This window comes from Nicotiana attenuata, chromosome 6 (genome assembly GCF_001879085.1).
Source record: "Nicotiana attenuata strain UT chromosome 6, NIATTr2, whole genome shotgun sequence".
NCBI classification, from domain to species: Eukaryota; Viridiplantae; Streptophyta; class Magnoliopsida; order Solanales; family Solanaceae; genus Nicotiana; species Nicotiana attenuata.
The window spans coordinates 75,615,908-75,631,840 of record NC_031994.1 but is presented as its reverse complement, the minus strand read 5'-3'; the positions used below and the strand labels follow the sequence as shown (position 1 = coordinate 75,631,840).

General features: G+C 34.0%; 2 protein-coding genes across 7 annotated transcripts; one reads left to right on the top strand and one right to left on the bottom strand.

Moving 5' to 3' along the window:
• Nucleotides 2,327–8,068, top strand: LOC109227237 (dolichol phosphate-mannose biosynthesis regulatory protein-like). 6 transcript variants are annotated; one of them, XM_019392318.1, is made up of 5 exons: nucleotides 2,327–2,501; nucleotides 3,404–3,639; nucleotides 4,212–4,326; nucleotides 4,412–7,057; nucleotides 7,821–8,068. In XM_019392318.1, exons 3-4 carry the CDS (start codon nucleotides 4,237–4,239, stop codon nucleotides 4,562–4,564), a joined length of 243 nt encoding a protein of 80 aa, XP_019247863.1. In that variant the 5' UTR covers nucleotides 2,327–2,501; nucleotides 3,404–3,639; nucleotides 4,212–4,236; the 3' UTR covers nucleotides 4,565–7,057; nucleotides 7,821–8,068. The 6 variants fall into 6 exon arrangements, with proteins under 6 accessions (XP_019247863.1, XP_019247861.1, XP_019247862.1 ...); XM_019392317.1 differs by lacking the exon at nucleotides 3,404–3,639 and having other exon boundaries at nucleotides 2,328–2,501; nucleotides 4,412–5,801; nucleotides 5,930–7,057; XM_019392320.1 differs by lacking the exon at nucleotides 3,404–3,639 and having other exon boundaries at nucleotides 2,328–2,501; nucleotides 4,412–6,800; nucleotides 7,004–7,057.
• On the bottom strand, nucleotides 6,138–7,941 carry LOC109227992 (AP2-like ethylene-responsive transcription factor At1g79700). The gene is made up of 7 exons (XM_019393179.1): nucleotides 7,691–7,941; nucleotides 7,497–7,588; nucleotides 7,309–7,397; nucleotides 7,123–7,196; nucleotides 6,982–7,032; nucleotides 6,800–6,876; nucleotides 6,138–6,706 (listed from the first exon to the last, which is right to left on the bottom strand). Exons 1-7 carry the CDS (start codon nucleotides 7,939–7,941, stop codon nucleotides 6,138–6,140), a joined length of 1,203 nt encoding a protein of 400 aa, XP_019248724.1.

The following is a 15,933-nucleotide window of genomic DNA, read 5'->3' as shown; positions in this document are numbered from 1 at the left end:
CAGAAGCATAAATGGAGTTTGGGGTTTCAAGATTGAGTGTAGATGCTTTTGGAGAACGAAACAATCTAATGTAGATTTAGATATTTTTTTTAAAAATAACTCGTACGTGCAACAAATCATTCTCAAAAGCTAATTGTAACATTCAATATTTTCTTTATAAATTATTCTCAAAAACTAGTCTTTCAAGGATTATATTAAAACCAAACCCAAGTGCGACCTATCCCCTTTTTGTTTACAATTTCTCCCTAAAGTTTAAATAATCATTGTTGGGATTTTAAGTATATTAAATGCTTAAAAGAGGGTGAATGGGAAATGGAGTGAAATGAAATTTTTAAGTGAAATTTTAAGTTTCTTCCCTTGACAAAGGGACATTGTCCCATATTGGAAGAGGAAGAGGTTTTTAATGTGTATATAAGCAATTGCTCTTCTTCTAGCTCTTAAAGAGTTGAGAAGAAGGCAATGCTCGCGCCGTCGTCGTCGCTCAGCTTCGGCTTTGGTCAAACGATTGATTGATTAATTTTTTGGACCAAATTTGTTTGTTAATAGTAAATATTTTAATAACAAAATATTAATATTAAATTCAAGAATATTAATATTAAAATCCAACCGTTTCCATTTTTCCGTTTTCTGTTTTGGTAACAGAAAATTAACTACCCTCTTCAATTTTCCCTCTTTATTGTTGAGTAATAGCCATTTAACTATAAATACAAGTCCTTTCTCTCAGAATTTCCATACGAATTTTTAAGTTTCTCCTCCTTTCTTCTGCATACTTTTAACTTCAAAGAAAGCAACACTAAGTGTGATTTGCTACTGAACTTTGTGTTTACTGAAACATTGGGGTTTGAAGTACCACTACACCAGTGTGTAATTCGTTCTATATTGGGAGGAAATAATCCATAACCTTGGGTACTAGGAGGGGATTAAATTTCTTAAGAAAATAATGTGAATTCAGTGGGCTCGGATTAACCTTTGTTTCATTTATATTTCTGTTTATGTTATTTTATATTCTCCGGTATTATTTTACAAATACTATTTACTAACTATCATTGCCCTGGATAGTCCAGCAGTCTTGAAGGCAAAATAGATGTGCATGTGGGAAGAGGATAAAGCTGGGGGAGTAGGAGGAGCTGGTCTGGAAATGTTGAGGTGTTCTATGGAGGATAGGCATTCCGGGAAGAAATGATGCAACGACAGCGACATAGTGGAGTGGGTCGTCAGAGGGGGGTGGGGGGGGGGGTCAGGGGAAGTTTTAAAATAGTAGTATTTTTTTTAGCTCAGGTGTTTTTTTTATTAGTTAGACTCAAAAGCCACTTGGCTTGTTATTTGATATTTTTGCCATATCACTGCACACGTATAGTTCACGCATTCAATATTTTTTGTTGGCAAGCCACGAGGGGTTTAAATGACACAGTTTAAAAGTACATGAGGTGCCCAATAGGAACTTGCTTGAGATAAGGTGCCAAAATAAAATTTGGTGCCAAATTAAGGGTCTATGTATGTATTTTTTATAGGAAATGAGTTGATCTTTGGCCGCGGGGATAGAATGGGTCAGTTAGTTTATATGTATCACCCATCTCTCGAAAAATTGCATGGCATGTCCCTCAACTTTAAAAATGAGATTGGTTTTAGTTGAATGTCCCCGTTTTTATCTAAGCGAAATGTTTCAGTTTTTCACTTAAATACCATAGTTCTTCAATATTTAAAGTTTGTAATTTTTGTTTGGTAGTGAAAAATAGAAGCTTAATGATCCATTATTGTCAAAATCGTTCGAATGTTGATAATTTATGGTTAGATTTTTAGTTCAAACATTGATTTACTAATTTACTGTAAAAAGCTCAAAACTCCATTATTGTACCTCATAGAGTGTTGTACAAGACAAAGTGGATCTTTTTTGATTTGGTGTTATTTGTCTAAATTGGTGATTGAGGTTTTTTTTTGTTTTGGTATTTGGAAGCTTTATTTCAAATTTGAGATCATTTGGAGCAGATTTGGGGTAGTTTGATCGAAATTAAAGTTGCGATTTCGAAGAATATTTTGTTAAAACAGCGCAAAAAATTATGCCAATCGGGTTGACTTCGATGAACAACTTAATAGACAGGCAGAATAAATATAGTATAAACTCTATCGATCCTGTAGAGAAATCACTAAAAAGCAAAATCATATCAACCTGATAGACTTTGAAAAACAACTTATAAATATAGCATAAACTCTACCAATATGATAAACACACTGACTACGGGTCAAGGGGCCATTTTTTAAATACCGCCAATTTGGATCATTCGGCTAACACCAGCCCCATCTTTCATTTTGGCCCATATGAGGGAAAAAGCTGATGGCCCATTCATTCAGGATTCTCCTCTCTGAAACTCTCAAGAGAGAACTATAGAGAACTCTGAAAAATGAAACTAATGTAAGCACAAAGGAATCAATGTCGATTTGGAAGATCATAACGATCTTCATGCTCTGAAACGAAAGAATTTCCAAATAATAAAATTTTCAAGGTAATTTCTCCCTTAAATGTGAAATATTGGAACTTACCGTGAAAATTAAGGAATTGAAGTTCGCTTATGGGGATAATCAATGTTTGTGTGCATAATGTCTTTTTGCCTATCAGCGAAAACCTCTTCAATGCGTATATTTGCGGCTCTGAATTTTCTGATTAATTTGTAGCACTTACGTTGTCTGTTTCTCAGTTTGCAGGCTAATCGCGTAGGTAATGCAATCTGAATTTATTTTACAGCTGTATGCTGATGTCCAGTGATTATGTAATTATTTTAGCTCTAATATCTGATATTTGTCTCCTTATTTGTGTAGCTAGTATGTAGGATCATAGAGTAGACTGTCAATCTCTTTAAGTGCTCCCCAATCTCTTTAGAAAGGGGCGTGTTGCTTCAAAATGAAACTACTGTGCGACCTTTTCTTTCTTTGATAACCGTAGTGTCCTGGCCAGCTTGCGCTCATCTCGGCTAATTCTACGGGATACCTGCTACCTCTCACCAGCAACGGGTATTAGGTAACTCTGCTCACCAAATTTGAACAGACGGGAAAAAATCACCTAGTTTTTTTTTTATCTCCGCTGGGATTTGAACCTCATGATTCTCAACCCACTTCATTGACCACTAGGTCACACCATTGGATGTGTATGTGCGACTTTGGAGATGATTGAAACAAGATTCACGTGTTTGGGTCAAATATTTGTTTGCAAATATACAGTGGTGCTACCAAAAGGAAATACATATATTATTAGCATGATATGCTCATGTAAATACACGCTATACTCTCACAGATATTAAGAGGTAGCACCATCATGCTTTAGGCTACCAGTTCCTTATTATATTCTCATTAAATCTTTTGTACGTTCTGACTTATAAGTGCCTGATTTTCCAAGCATTCTCTACTATAGGTATTTATTTGATAAAACATATGACTCAGACCTGAAACGTTGCTTTCCGAATCTTAGACTGTTGGAGGTTTCACTATATGTCCTGTTGTGTACTGAAATCTAGTCGATATTGGACTGACTTCAAAAGCAATATAAAAGCATAGCTGTGCACCTTGGTAGACAAACCACTGAGAAATACAAACTAGGTCAAGTATCTTCTGGTTTCTTCAGTTCTATCCCTTTTCCTCCTGGAGCTGGTATGTTTCTTTCCAGATTTGTTTTTATTGGGAACGTTTTGTTATTGAAACGTCCCTCCTCTCCTCTTTGATAAAATTTTTGTGTGGTCTGGATAGAGGACTGCTATGTGGTTTTGGCAGTTTTCTTGGAAATATATATTGCTAGATGATTGTATAGATACCAAGAGTAATTAAGTCATATATTGTGCATTTGTGCAATAAAACCAGGTAAATAGTTGGAACTCATAAGGTAGCTAAACATATAGTGGATTAGTAGTGTTTTTTCATCAGCAATCATTGTATTCTTTGGTACATCAGAGGGATGTTCAACTATTCAGTTACTGAGTTGGTCTTACAGTTCTGTTCTTGAGAAAGAATGGATGTCATCTGTATTGTCTTGAATGATGCATAACGTTTGGTCGTGTAATTTTACATCTTTTGAGCATTCCATGTGCATTCCCTCCCTCCCTCTCCCTGTTTGCTTTTCCTGCTTTCATTTCTTTGGAATTCATTTACAAACTTCTGCCCAGGGCAGCGTTTTGTTTATGCCTCCGTGTTTTGTTTTGCAATTTAATATGGCATTCCACATTTAGAGTCTGCACAAGCGAACGAGTCACGATGGAATTAGCAGACAGAACGATTGGGCTGCTTTTGACAGTGACTAGTTTGTCTATTTTCACATATTATACCTTCTGGGTCATCATTCTGGTCAGTTCTTCTCTCTTGCCTGATGTAGTGACTTTTTGCGTCCTACGTTAATATATGGGGTTGATAAATGCTATTTGTCTTTCAGCCACTGGTTGATACTGATCATTTTGTGCACAAATATTTTCTACCTCAAGAGTATGCGATTCTTATTCCCGTATTTGCTGGAATGGCACTCATCTGCTTGCTGAGCATGTTTATCGGATATGTGATGCTCAAGTCCAAAAAGAAGAAGGCATGATACAGCTATGCTAAGCCTGCTGCTAGCTGTTTGGATTATATGATAGTTCATAATTTTGCTCAACTCTTTGCCACTTGAACAGCTCGTGTCACATAAATTTTTCTCTATTCATGTGTTTACTATGATCTGAAAATCCTAGATGCCTTTCAGCCTTCTAGTAGTGAAAACATATAGACAACAAGCTCTATTTTGTGTTTGTAGTTTATTCTGTTGTCTTTAGATAGAAAAGGGTAAAAGCCCCTGTCATTAGCCTGTATCTTGATAATTATTAGAGGTCGATGTTGTTGGGTTTTTATCTAATTAGATAAGAGGTGTGAATGGGAAATGGAGGGAAAAGAAAAGTTTGAAGTTGTTTCCTTTACTAATGTACTTTGTCCCTCATCAGAAAAAGGAAAGAAAATCTTTGTGCTTATTTAGAGAAGCACATCTTCTAGCTCTTAAAGAGTTAACAAGAAGTGGTGCCTCGCGCCGTCGCTTGCTAGGCTCGGTTTCGGCTTCGGTCAATTGATTTGATTGAGATTTTTTAGACCAAATTTATTTCCCGTTTTCTGTTATATAATTTCTTTTCTAATATTTTTTCGCGGAATTTTAATTTAAAATTCGCGGTTCCCAACGGTCATTTTGAGTTTAAAATTCGCTAACAGACTTCTGCCGAAATGGTACCTCATATGAACAGGTACCTTCGCACCTATTCAACCCAGACTGTTTGGCTATAAATTCAGAGGTTTTGCCTCATTTTTTAGCATCGAAAATCTGCAAACTCTTCCCTCATCTTTTGCATTTCTGCATTTTTATTTTCAAAGCAAAAACATAAGCATCTGTATGGTTTACTGTCGTTTGTTGAGTTCGACGAGGTTCTGTAATTTCCATTGCCGGTATTACAGAATAGTTGTTCCGTTCTATCCTGGGAGGAATTAATCCAATAACCTTGGGCAACAGTGAGGGGATTAAATTCCTTAAGGAAACACAGTTTTCTGTTGGGTTCGGAACATTATTCATTTGATTCTATTTCTGTCTTTTGTTTCTGGTTTTGTTTTATTTTGCACAAATTATATTTTCGAATACAGAAACTAACATATGCTTCCTCTTTGGTTGTGTAGTGGGGTATCTTTTTCTACGTTATTCATGATCCTGCAATAAAGTTTACGAATAGAATGAGAGTTGTTGAACAATGATATTTCAAGCAGTGCTGTTTAAAACCTGCAAACAGGTTCCCGATCGCAATACAATGTTCAAGGTTATCAGTAAATGTTAATTATGGGAGAATGGAGATCACGTACAATTGCCTTTTAAGTTACTTAGTTGTGCAAATATCTTTTACACCATTGGTGCATATAATTAAAACTCAATTATTGTTGACTGCAGGCCAATACTCGTAATCCATAAATTGCAACGTTGTATTTCTCACGTCCAAAAGCAATTGATAGATCTGATTTCTTTGCAAAAAGAGAGATTTTCACTCTCTCTGTTCATTTTATGTACAGTCCTTTGATGAAACTACTTCTCATCTATTCCTAGATGACTACCAAGTTTCAGTTATTCTTCACTGCAAATTGTAAACTGTTAAGTAATCTTAAGGCATCGCATTCCAAAAGGACTGCCCTGCTCTATCACACGGACGAGAAGAAGTACCCTTCTCCAAAGACTCCAATGGAGGCAACTTATGACTTGTGTAAAACACAAACCCATCTTCTGTGTTTGATTGTTCTTTATTCTTCATGTTTGGCTCGTCCTTTTCACTAGCAGTAGTGGTAGAATTCTTCTCCACAAGCTCACGATACATGGAGGAGCGAAGCAGAAGGCTGAGAGCTGTAGGGGAAGACGACTTGTTGCACGGACTTAAGGGCATTTTTCTTTCAATAGGTTCTTGGCTCTGAGGAATAGGGGGCAGAGTTTCTCTAGTTGTGGTAAAATAATTGGAGCTGAAAGGGAATTTAGGATCATTTATCGGGTTAATCATATCGTTAGTGTTCATTTGTATAGCCTGATTTTCTGATCTTATGTCTTGGAATGACATCTGAGAATTGGCACCTGGTTTTAGCCATCTAATATAGGTGCTTAAGTCAAAGTTAGTCACAGCATTAATCCCTCTGTATTCAATTGCAGCAATGTCATAAGCTCGAGCTGCTTCCTCTTGAGTACCTACAGAAAAACAAACACAAGATTCGAGTTGGCAGCCTGTTTTAACAGTCTTGATTTGATCAGTGCTCAAAATTATGGGGTGAAAGTACTTACTGTAAGTACCTAAGTAGAGGTATTTGTTACCGAAAACTCTTCCTATTCTTGCTTCCCATCTGCCATTGTGATGATGCCTGAAAGTTATATCAGTTCAATATCTTTTGTTACTAATGATGAACAACATATGGTAAAGTTTTATAACAGTGGCTTGACTATCAAGGTGAAATGAATTTATTCACCTTGCTACTCCTCTGTATTTAGATACACCCCGGGCGAAACCACTGCTTCTCCTGCATTAGAACGGCAAAAACTCGGGTAAGTTTTGTGTTTTCAGTGAAAAGATTTTCTTGATCTGATTGAAAATCAAGTTGAACAAATACCTTCTTAAAGAGGCTAAGTACTCCTCCTTAGTCACAGTTTGCATTATTTCAATTTCTTTCTCATAATCAGATATCTGTAGGAAAGAGTTTTAAGACAGAATTTTCAATCAAACAGAAAGAATTAAAAGCAAAAGGACTATGAAAATAAAGTATACACAAGTTTTGAGTCAGCTCAGGTGATCATACCGGAAAATTAGTGAAAGTTGATGTACCCCAGTACTTGATTGCAGCCAAATCATATGCTCTTGCTGCAGATTCTTCTTCATCATATGCTCCTGTTCAATTTAAAACACAACATACAAGTAAATTTTCTCCAACCCAAACTTCAATTCTTGAATCAAATATTGGTCTATAGAACCAAGTGCAGTACTCACCAAGATAGACCTGTTTTCCTTTCTTTTTCTGAGTTACATTCCAAGAACTCTTGTCCCACAAATGAGCCTCATAACGCCCCGTCCATCGATGCCTAAAATCCAAGGTAACCAAGAGTCAGTTTCTTAAATCTATATAACTCAAAAGGGGGGAAAAGGACCAGAAAATGTCCTTAACATTTTTAATTTAGTATTACTTGCTAACCCCTCTGAATCTTGAACTTCTCTTCACAGTAGGTGTATGAGCAATATTTTGATCAACTTTAGATGAGTCCATCTTCTGCTTTTCACCTTGTTGGCCAATGTTCTCATTCAGTTCAATTGCAGGGGGAGACCTTCTCCGTCTTTTCACACGTTTGGTCGTCTCTGAAATGTCATAATCCACCATGGATATGCTTCTTTTCCCAGGGCTCGCCATCTCAGATTTAACACTTGTATTCAAATCCATTTCTGTTTCAATTTCCAAATAGATATGAACAAGTAAAGCTGAGTACTCTTCTATCTTTTGCTTGACGCCTTCACACACAAAATAGAAGCTGCTCTATTCAGTATATATATGTATGAATCTTTTGTCTTTTGATTTGTTTTAGTTTTATCTGTCAAAAAGCTAAATTTGATTTAAGACAAAAGTAACGATGATTTCATGCCAACTTGAGTGTCCATTAGCCAGTCTAGTGTTATCCTGGATACTAATTATAGAATTGAGTCAAATACTCAAATGGTTACTCAACTATTCCAAATTATCTCCTGAAGTTACTTTTCTTCCGTTTGTAACAACAAAGTCACTAAACTATGCCTAATGCACTCCGAAGGTCACTCAACTAGATTTTCCAAATTTTGGATTGCCAAATATCTATTTTATCCTCTAAATTATAAACATTTATCTTCTTTTTATTGTTTTTTTTAAACTTTTTAGTATTAACAAAAATTCAAAAATTTATATACTCAATTCAGAATGAAAGAAAATAAAGGTTGTAAAATATATATTCTACGCATGTAATATAAAAATAATTATTTAAATAAAAATATTTTTATAATATACATTATATATTCTTAAAAATGATGCTTAATTATATTATTATATTTCTACCAACTTTCCGACGACACAAAGTTATGTCACCGAAAAGCAGGGGGACTATCTGAGAGGGTAAATATGCTATGTTAAGTCGTGCATGGAATATATATATATATATATATATATATATATATATATATATATATATATATAATTGAGCATAATTTTCAAAAATATATAATGTATATTACAAAAAACCTTTATTTAAATAATTATTTTTATATTACGTGCATGGAATATATATTTTACAACCTTTATTTTCTTTCATTCTGAATTGTATAAATAAATATTTGAATTTTTGTTGTTAATACTAAAATTATTATTACTAACAAATTATTCTAATTAATTTTTTTACTATGCTTATTATTTTGTTATTCCAACATTATATATGCTTAAATACTTTTTATTTTCTTAGTTTATAAATAATATTTATTTATTCTATAGGTAAGTCCATAATGTAAATTAAAAAGGGAAAAATTATAGTATTAAAAAGCTTAAAAAAATAAAAAGAAGACAAATGTTTATAATTTAGAGGGTAAAATAGGTATTCGACAATTCAAAATTTGGAAAATCTAGTTGAGTGACCTTCTTAGTGCAATATGCATAGTTCAGTGACTTTGTTGTTACAAACGAAAGAAAAGTGACTTTAGGAGATAATTTGGGATAGTTGAGTGACCTAATGGACTCTTATAGAAATTATATGACATAATTACTGACTTCAATATCAATAGAACATAAAGGAGAAAACAAAAAAGTTGTTCGACACTTCCAACGTTTTATCTAACACTTACAGGCTACAGCCACTTAATTTTCTGATCGAATACTTTAATTCCATTTTTCTGCTTCTCTCGTTATATCCACATGGATTCAAGAGTTTTAGGTCATTTGAGTTAACTTCTTTTTATATCTTTACACAAATAGCAGGTCGAATTCATTATTTATTTTTTCTAGTCAGTATACTTATATTAATACAATGATTATAGACATATCATACATGGATTATACATATTATATATCTATTGGCTTTTTAAGTTTAAGCGTTTGAGTAAGCAACAATTTAAGTGAATTCTATTATAAATTTAGGTATACCTTATAACCTTTTAACACATTCAACTATATGGTGTCAAAATTGGACACGAGCTGTCTCAAAAGTTATTCCAAATACAATTTCAACAAATCTATTACGCAGTTAAAACTACCAAGAAAAGACAGATATATTGCTGTCAAAAGAATTAATTTGAATGCTGTCATTCACACTGGACAGTAATCATCGATTCTGAGGAGAGCAGACAAGTAAATGATAATACAAGAGAAGTCAAAGTAAGTTACCTCTTCCTTTGTCTTTAGATATCGAAATCATCTTAAATGCATTATTACTGGTTTTTCGTTTTCTATGATAATCCAAGCAGAGACGTTGTCTTCTTCCATTTAGACGAAATAGGAAAGTATGTTGTTTCCTCTTTGTAGTTTAGCTGTTTTCTTGGATTCTTCGTCATTGCGAAGGTCATTTCTTAGGCTTTTGTTTTGTATGGCAGATTCTTTTTTGTCTGATAGAAGTTGAAAATTGTTAGTTTCTATGGAACGGATCACATTTGATAACATTTTTCTAGTGATTTATGTTGTTGACATGATGATTGTGAAATGTTGTTTGGATAATTGGATCTTTTTCATCATGTTTTTGTAGGTCAAAAGGCGTGACATATATAGTTTTTCTTTACGAGTTTATTCTATCAGTTTATAAGTTAGTTTTATTCAAGTATTCTTGTTATATGCCATAAACATGTACCTTGTGACACCATTTTAGGATATCAGCTGTATAAAACTTATTTTATATTTTGAGTGATAAATATTATTTCATAATATTATTAGATCAACCAACAAAATATATATAGCACTTTGTCTCAAAGTTAAGTAAAGATTTAAGTTGTATACACATGTAATAATTTTTTTTTACACTATTAGTGTAATTTGACCTATTATAACAAGTAACCTGCAATTTACTCTAGGTTGCTGATTTTGGAGTTACATGTAATTACTTTTTAATGACATGATTATGTAACTAAATTCTACATTATCATTATATAAAACTTAAACTCATTAAATAAAGGCTCTATATATGGTTAATAAGTAATATCGAAACCAAGTATATTGCTTCCGACGAGAGTTGAGGTGACCTGAAAATAAGAGCAAATACTCCTCCTTTTTTTTTTTGGTGCTAATAACACTCTTTTGTTGAACTATAAGAACTCCCTTAAGATGAAGTAGTGGTTAATTCTTCTTCTTATTTCATCTTGTAAATTTCAACAAGATAAGCAACAGTAATGGTAAAATTCTTAATTCTGGGAGCCTGGGAGTTTCATGTCCAGTTAGGCCTCATTCGAACGCAATCATTGGTTGGACAGACATAACGATAGCCCAATAGACACCCAATAAGCTGTATCAATCATGATAAATAAAAGGTTGTGGCCATCCAAATTATAGATAATTAGCCCATTGGTCTTAAGAGCATCCTTCAAGCAAGCTCTCCTAGACAGAAACATGTTACGGGCATCAATGTCTAGCTGGCAAGATTTATATTTATTGAATATATAATATACATGTTTTTTTTTTTTTTTTTTTGTATATTTATATAGCAAATGTAATTATTTTGGCCAATCAGTAAATGTGTAACTTGTCCTTTAGTTTAAGGAAATTGGAGAATAGACAAAAAGCCCATGGTCTCTCCCTCGGCATGGGCTGCCCATCAGTTACCAAACCTCAAAATTGGGCTGTATACATATCTGGGCTAATTCCTGGCAAAATTTTAGGGAATTTTTACCTAGCTATATTATAATAGGAACCTATTTACCACCTTTATATAGGTTTATTAATTACTTTGTATATCTATATTTACTAGTTATATACAAAATCATAAAAAAGAAGAAATTCAAGATCCCTTAAATCTAGCCTATCAGTTACTTGACACTCAACCCCCATTTTCAATAATTCCTCCTACCTTTAAGATTCTTTCCTTTTCCAAAGGATTACAAAAACATCTTTTCTCTTTCTTAACAATTACACAAAATTATTCTTACCCATAGTAAGAAATCTCGCTTACCAAAAATCTTGCTCACCCAAAGTTATCCCCCCCAATATTGCAGATTCTTTTCCTCTTCCAAATCTTTTGAGATTCAATTTCTCTCTTTCTTACTTATCACCCAAAATATCTATTTCTTTTTTATACAATATGACGAAATTCGAAATATTGCTCTAGAATCAAGTTGTGGGGTAAGTTTTGAATCTTGTTTTCTTTCTTTCTAAAATCTTTATTGTATGTGACTTGTATATGATACATCAATACCCAAAAATAATACTCGATACAATATAATACGATTATATTAAATTTTTAGTGTAGAGTTGTGATTGAAACTTGAAGAAGATGAAATCATAATTGTGTCACAATTTTTTAGAAATGTATCGCGATTGTATTATAATTGTATATGTATCATAATTGTTGCAGGAATTGTATTACAAATGTATGATAATTGTATATTCGTTGTATATTATTACGAGCAGTTGTGCGTTCGTGACGAATTTCGTAGTTTGTATCACAAGTATGATAATTGTATATTAATTTATTAGTATTGTATCAGATATTATTTTGGGTATTAATATATCGGATACAAGTTAGATACAATTGTGATACAAGTATAATACATTTATGCTTTAGGTATTGATGATTCTGATATAATTCAAATACAATTATGATACATTTATCATACAATTATCATAAATCTTTAGAATAATTTTTAATAATATAAAGCTGTCGGTAATAGTGGAAAGAGAGAAGATAGAGATTCTGGGCGTAGATTAAGGGATTTTGATTTTTAAAAAAAAAGGAGAGAAGAGGAGAGGGAGAAAAAAAGCGAAAGGATATAATTGAATCCCTTAATTGAATGCACTAATAATGGAGTTGGAGTCTTTTAAGAAGCAAAATATACAATTTGTAAGAAAAACCTAGATACTTGTTAAAAACTTCAAAACATAGAGAACATAGGTAAATAAGTTTCTAATATAGTATAGCTAGGTAAAACTCCCAAATTTCAGATTCAAGGTTCATTAAGGATTCACCAATACATTTCGATTTTCGAGCACAGGTTTGTTGGTAAAAAATTTAAGGGGTCGTTTGGTAGGATGAATTAGATAAAATAATGCATGTGTTAGCTTTGTGTATTAATAATACATTATTTGGTAGACATTTTGAACCTGTGCATTAGTTATGCAAGCATTAGTTATATATCCTATTTGGTATTATGCATAACTAATGCATAGAAAACCATTGGTATTAGCAATGCAATGGGTTTTAATGCATGCATTAGCTTAGTTAAAGACAAAATTGTCTTTCAAAATTTATGCTTGATTAAAATATGCTAGTTATTATATTAATGCAAGTTTAAAATAATTGAAATAGTGAGAAATAAAATTATATCTCTAGTAAATAATAAATACTTAGCATATTTCCTTTTTTTATAAATAAATATTTAGTTTTATATTACAATATAGGTAGACAAATCAAATAATTTTTTTAAAACTTTTTCATATAAAAACATTTCTCAATATATGTTTTTTTTAAAAGTTAGAGTGATGGACTAGTTTTGAGGGCATATATGTAAACAAGCATTTCTTTTAAAAATTGTGCAATGCTTTAATACATCAAACCAAATAATGGATAAGAAATATGTCAGCATAACTAATGCAAGCATAACTAATACCAGCATTACTAATACACCTAATTCAGTATTATTCTTATACACCCTACCAAACGACCCCTAAATGCATTCAAGTAAAGTTTTTCTGAACGTATCAATAAGCTAGACCCATACTGAGAGTTGTTTCATACCATAAATAAACTTGGACACTCAAGAAATCTATTAGACAGGCGGATTCACATCTCTTACCGCCAATACAGTCCTCTGTAAGTGGAGCAGAATGTCTAACACAATTGCTAGTAAAAGCCAAGTTGCCAGTAAGCCAAATACAGAATTGCATCTTGATGTAACCATGACCTATGTCCTTTCAGCAACATCACATCCTCCTTCGGGTGCGTTTGTGGCAGACCTTGCTCCTTTTGAGGATGAAGATTCAAAAACAGGGGTTGATGCGGACGACACTTGTAGTGCTTGTTGTCCTAAGGAGCTTGCTCTACTCCTCGCAACTGGTCTGAAGCTTCCAAAGGTAACATCGAGGATGCTTTCCACATCAGCATAGAACTTGGAGTTAGCAGCCTTGGTGGATGTTGATCTGGAGTTGATTTTCTTTGAAGCCATTTCGACGTTCTTGGACTTTGGTGATTGAGAAGTTGAGATGAGAGGTAGAGATTATCCCACTGGGCGTGCCAGAATTTATAGACAATAAATTTGCGTCGAGAAAACAAAATCAAGATCGAAAAATATTGCAAAAATCGTAGTATTTTATTTCGAACAATATGAGTGTACAATCCCTATGAATCCTCTGATTCTTTTTTCCAATAGAAAATAAATTCAAGGGCCTTCGAGCTTAATCTTGAATCTATATTGTTGCCACGAACGATGATCTTGAATTCAACTAGCACGAACTTTGATTTGAACTCGTACTCCTTGAATCTTGACTTGTTCTTCGTTCTTGAGCTTGAACTTAATTTCTTGAACTTGAACTTGATTGCTTGAAGCTTGAAACTTGTATAGAAATTTGTGGCGTTTGATCCACGAGCTCTCTCTTGCTTCTTGATATAACTTCTGGTGTCTTTTCTGGGTTATGAAGACCCCTATTTATAGTTGAGGGAAGGAAGAGTTATGATAACAACAAACTCTTTCCGACCAATCAAATTGAAGTGTGACAAGGCTGCATTTGATTGGCAGAACATGCCACTTGCACACGTGGCGTGGTTTCTGTCACGACCCGGAGTTCCCACCTTGGGGACCGTGATGGTGCCTAATATTTCACTCGCTAGGAAAGCCAACGTTAGAGAATCTTTAAGTCCGTTTTCATTTAACTTCAATAAATAAAGTCAATTAAGCCAAAATGAATTTAAAGCTAAGTGCAGAATAACATAAATGCCCAATATATGCTATAATACGGATCTGGAGTCACAACTTACGAGCTTCTAAAATGTGCTACAATCAGAGTCTGAAAGAAATACCACTATTTTGAATGAAGGAAATAGTAAAATAAGGAAAGTAGAAGGGGACTTCAAGGTCTTCGGACGCCAGCAGATCTACCTCGAGTCTCCAACAAGCAAGTCCAAGCTGCTACGCCTCACGAACAACTTGGGCCGGTACCAAAGTCTGAACAAGAAGTGCAGAGTGTAGTATGAGTACAACCGACCCCATGTACTCCGTAAGTGTCGAGCCTAACCTCGACGAAGTAGTGACGAGGCTATAACAAGACACCCATGTAATAAACCTGTGCAGATAACAGTATATGTACGAGATAACAACAAATAAGAGCTAAACATGTACTACCGGGAAGGGGACATGCTAAGGGGATACAAGATACGAGAGATACAGCGGAAACGATAACCAAAACAGTCAATACACCTTTAACCAATAAGAACAATTAAGAACAATGAAGAAAATTGTACGGCGTCACCCTTCGTGCTTTTACTCTCAATCTCACAATATAAATCCATAGAAACGGGCATGACATCACTCTTCGTGCATTAACTCTCATAACATGGCACGACATCATCCTTGGTGTATTAACACTCACAATAGGCACGACATCACCCTTCGTGAATTAACACTCACAATATAGCACGGAATCACCCTTCGTGCATTAACACTCACAAACGGCATGGCATCACCCTTCGTGCATTAAACTCTCCCTTACCATATAACAATGAACTCGTAACAATAGGGAGATAGAATAACAAGAACAAGCCTTACTTCAACAATGTTTCCACAATACCAGTGTCAACTTTGGAATCAATACTCAATTATCACCAAAACCCGTAAACACGATAAGAACGATCAATTTAACAAATAACTAGTCTAAGCATGGATAATATGATCAAAGTAGCAATAATTGCAAGGAATAAGTCCCACCCGCATGCTTTAACCCGATAACAACGCATAACTACTCGTCACCTCACATATACGTTGTACCCGACATCTAAACATGTAGAAAACAGATAAATAAGTCCTAATCCCGCAAGTCAAGGTTAACCACGATACTTACCTCGCTCAAAGGATCAATTCAAAGCTCAACCACAGCTTTGCCTTTCAAACAAGCCTCCGAACCAATAGAATCTAGCAAATTACCAACCGAACGATTCAAATTAAGCCTTAGGAACTACCCACGACTGCAAAGGATTCAATTTAGGTCATTATTGAAAAAGTCAACAAAAGT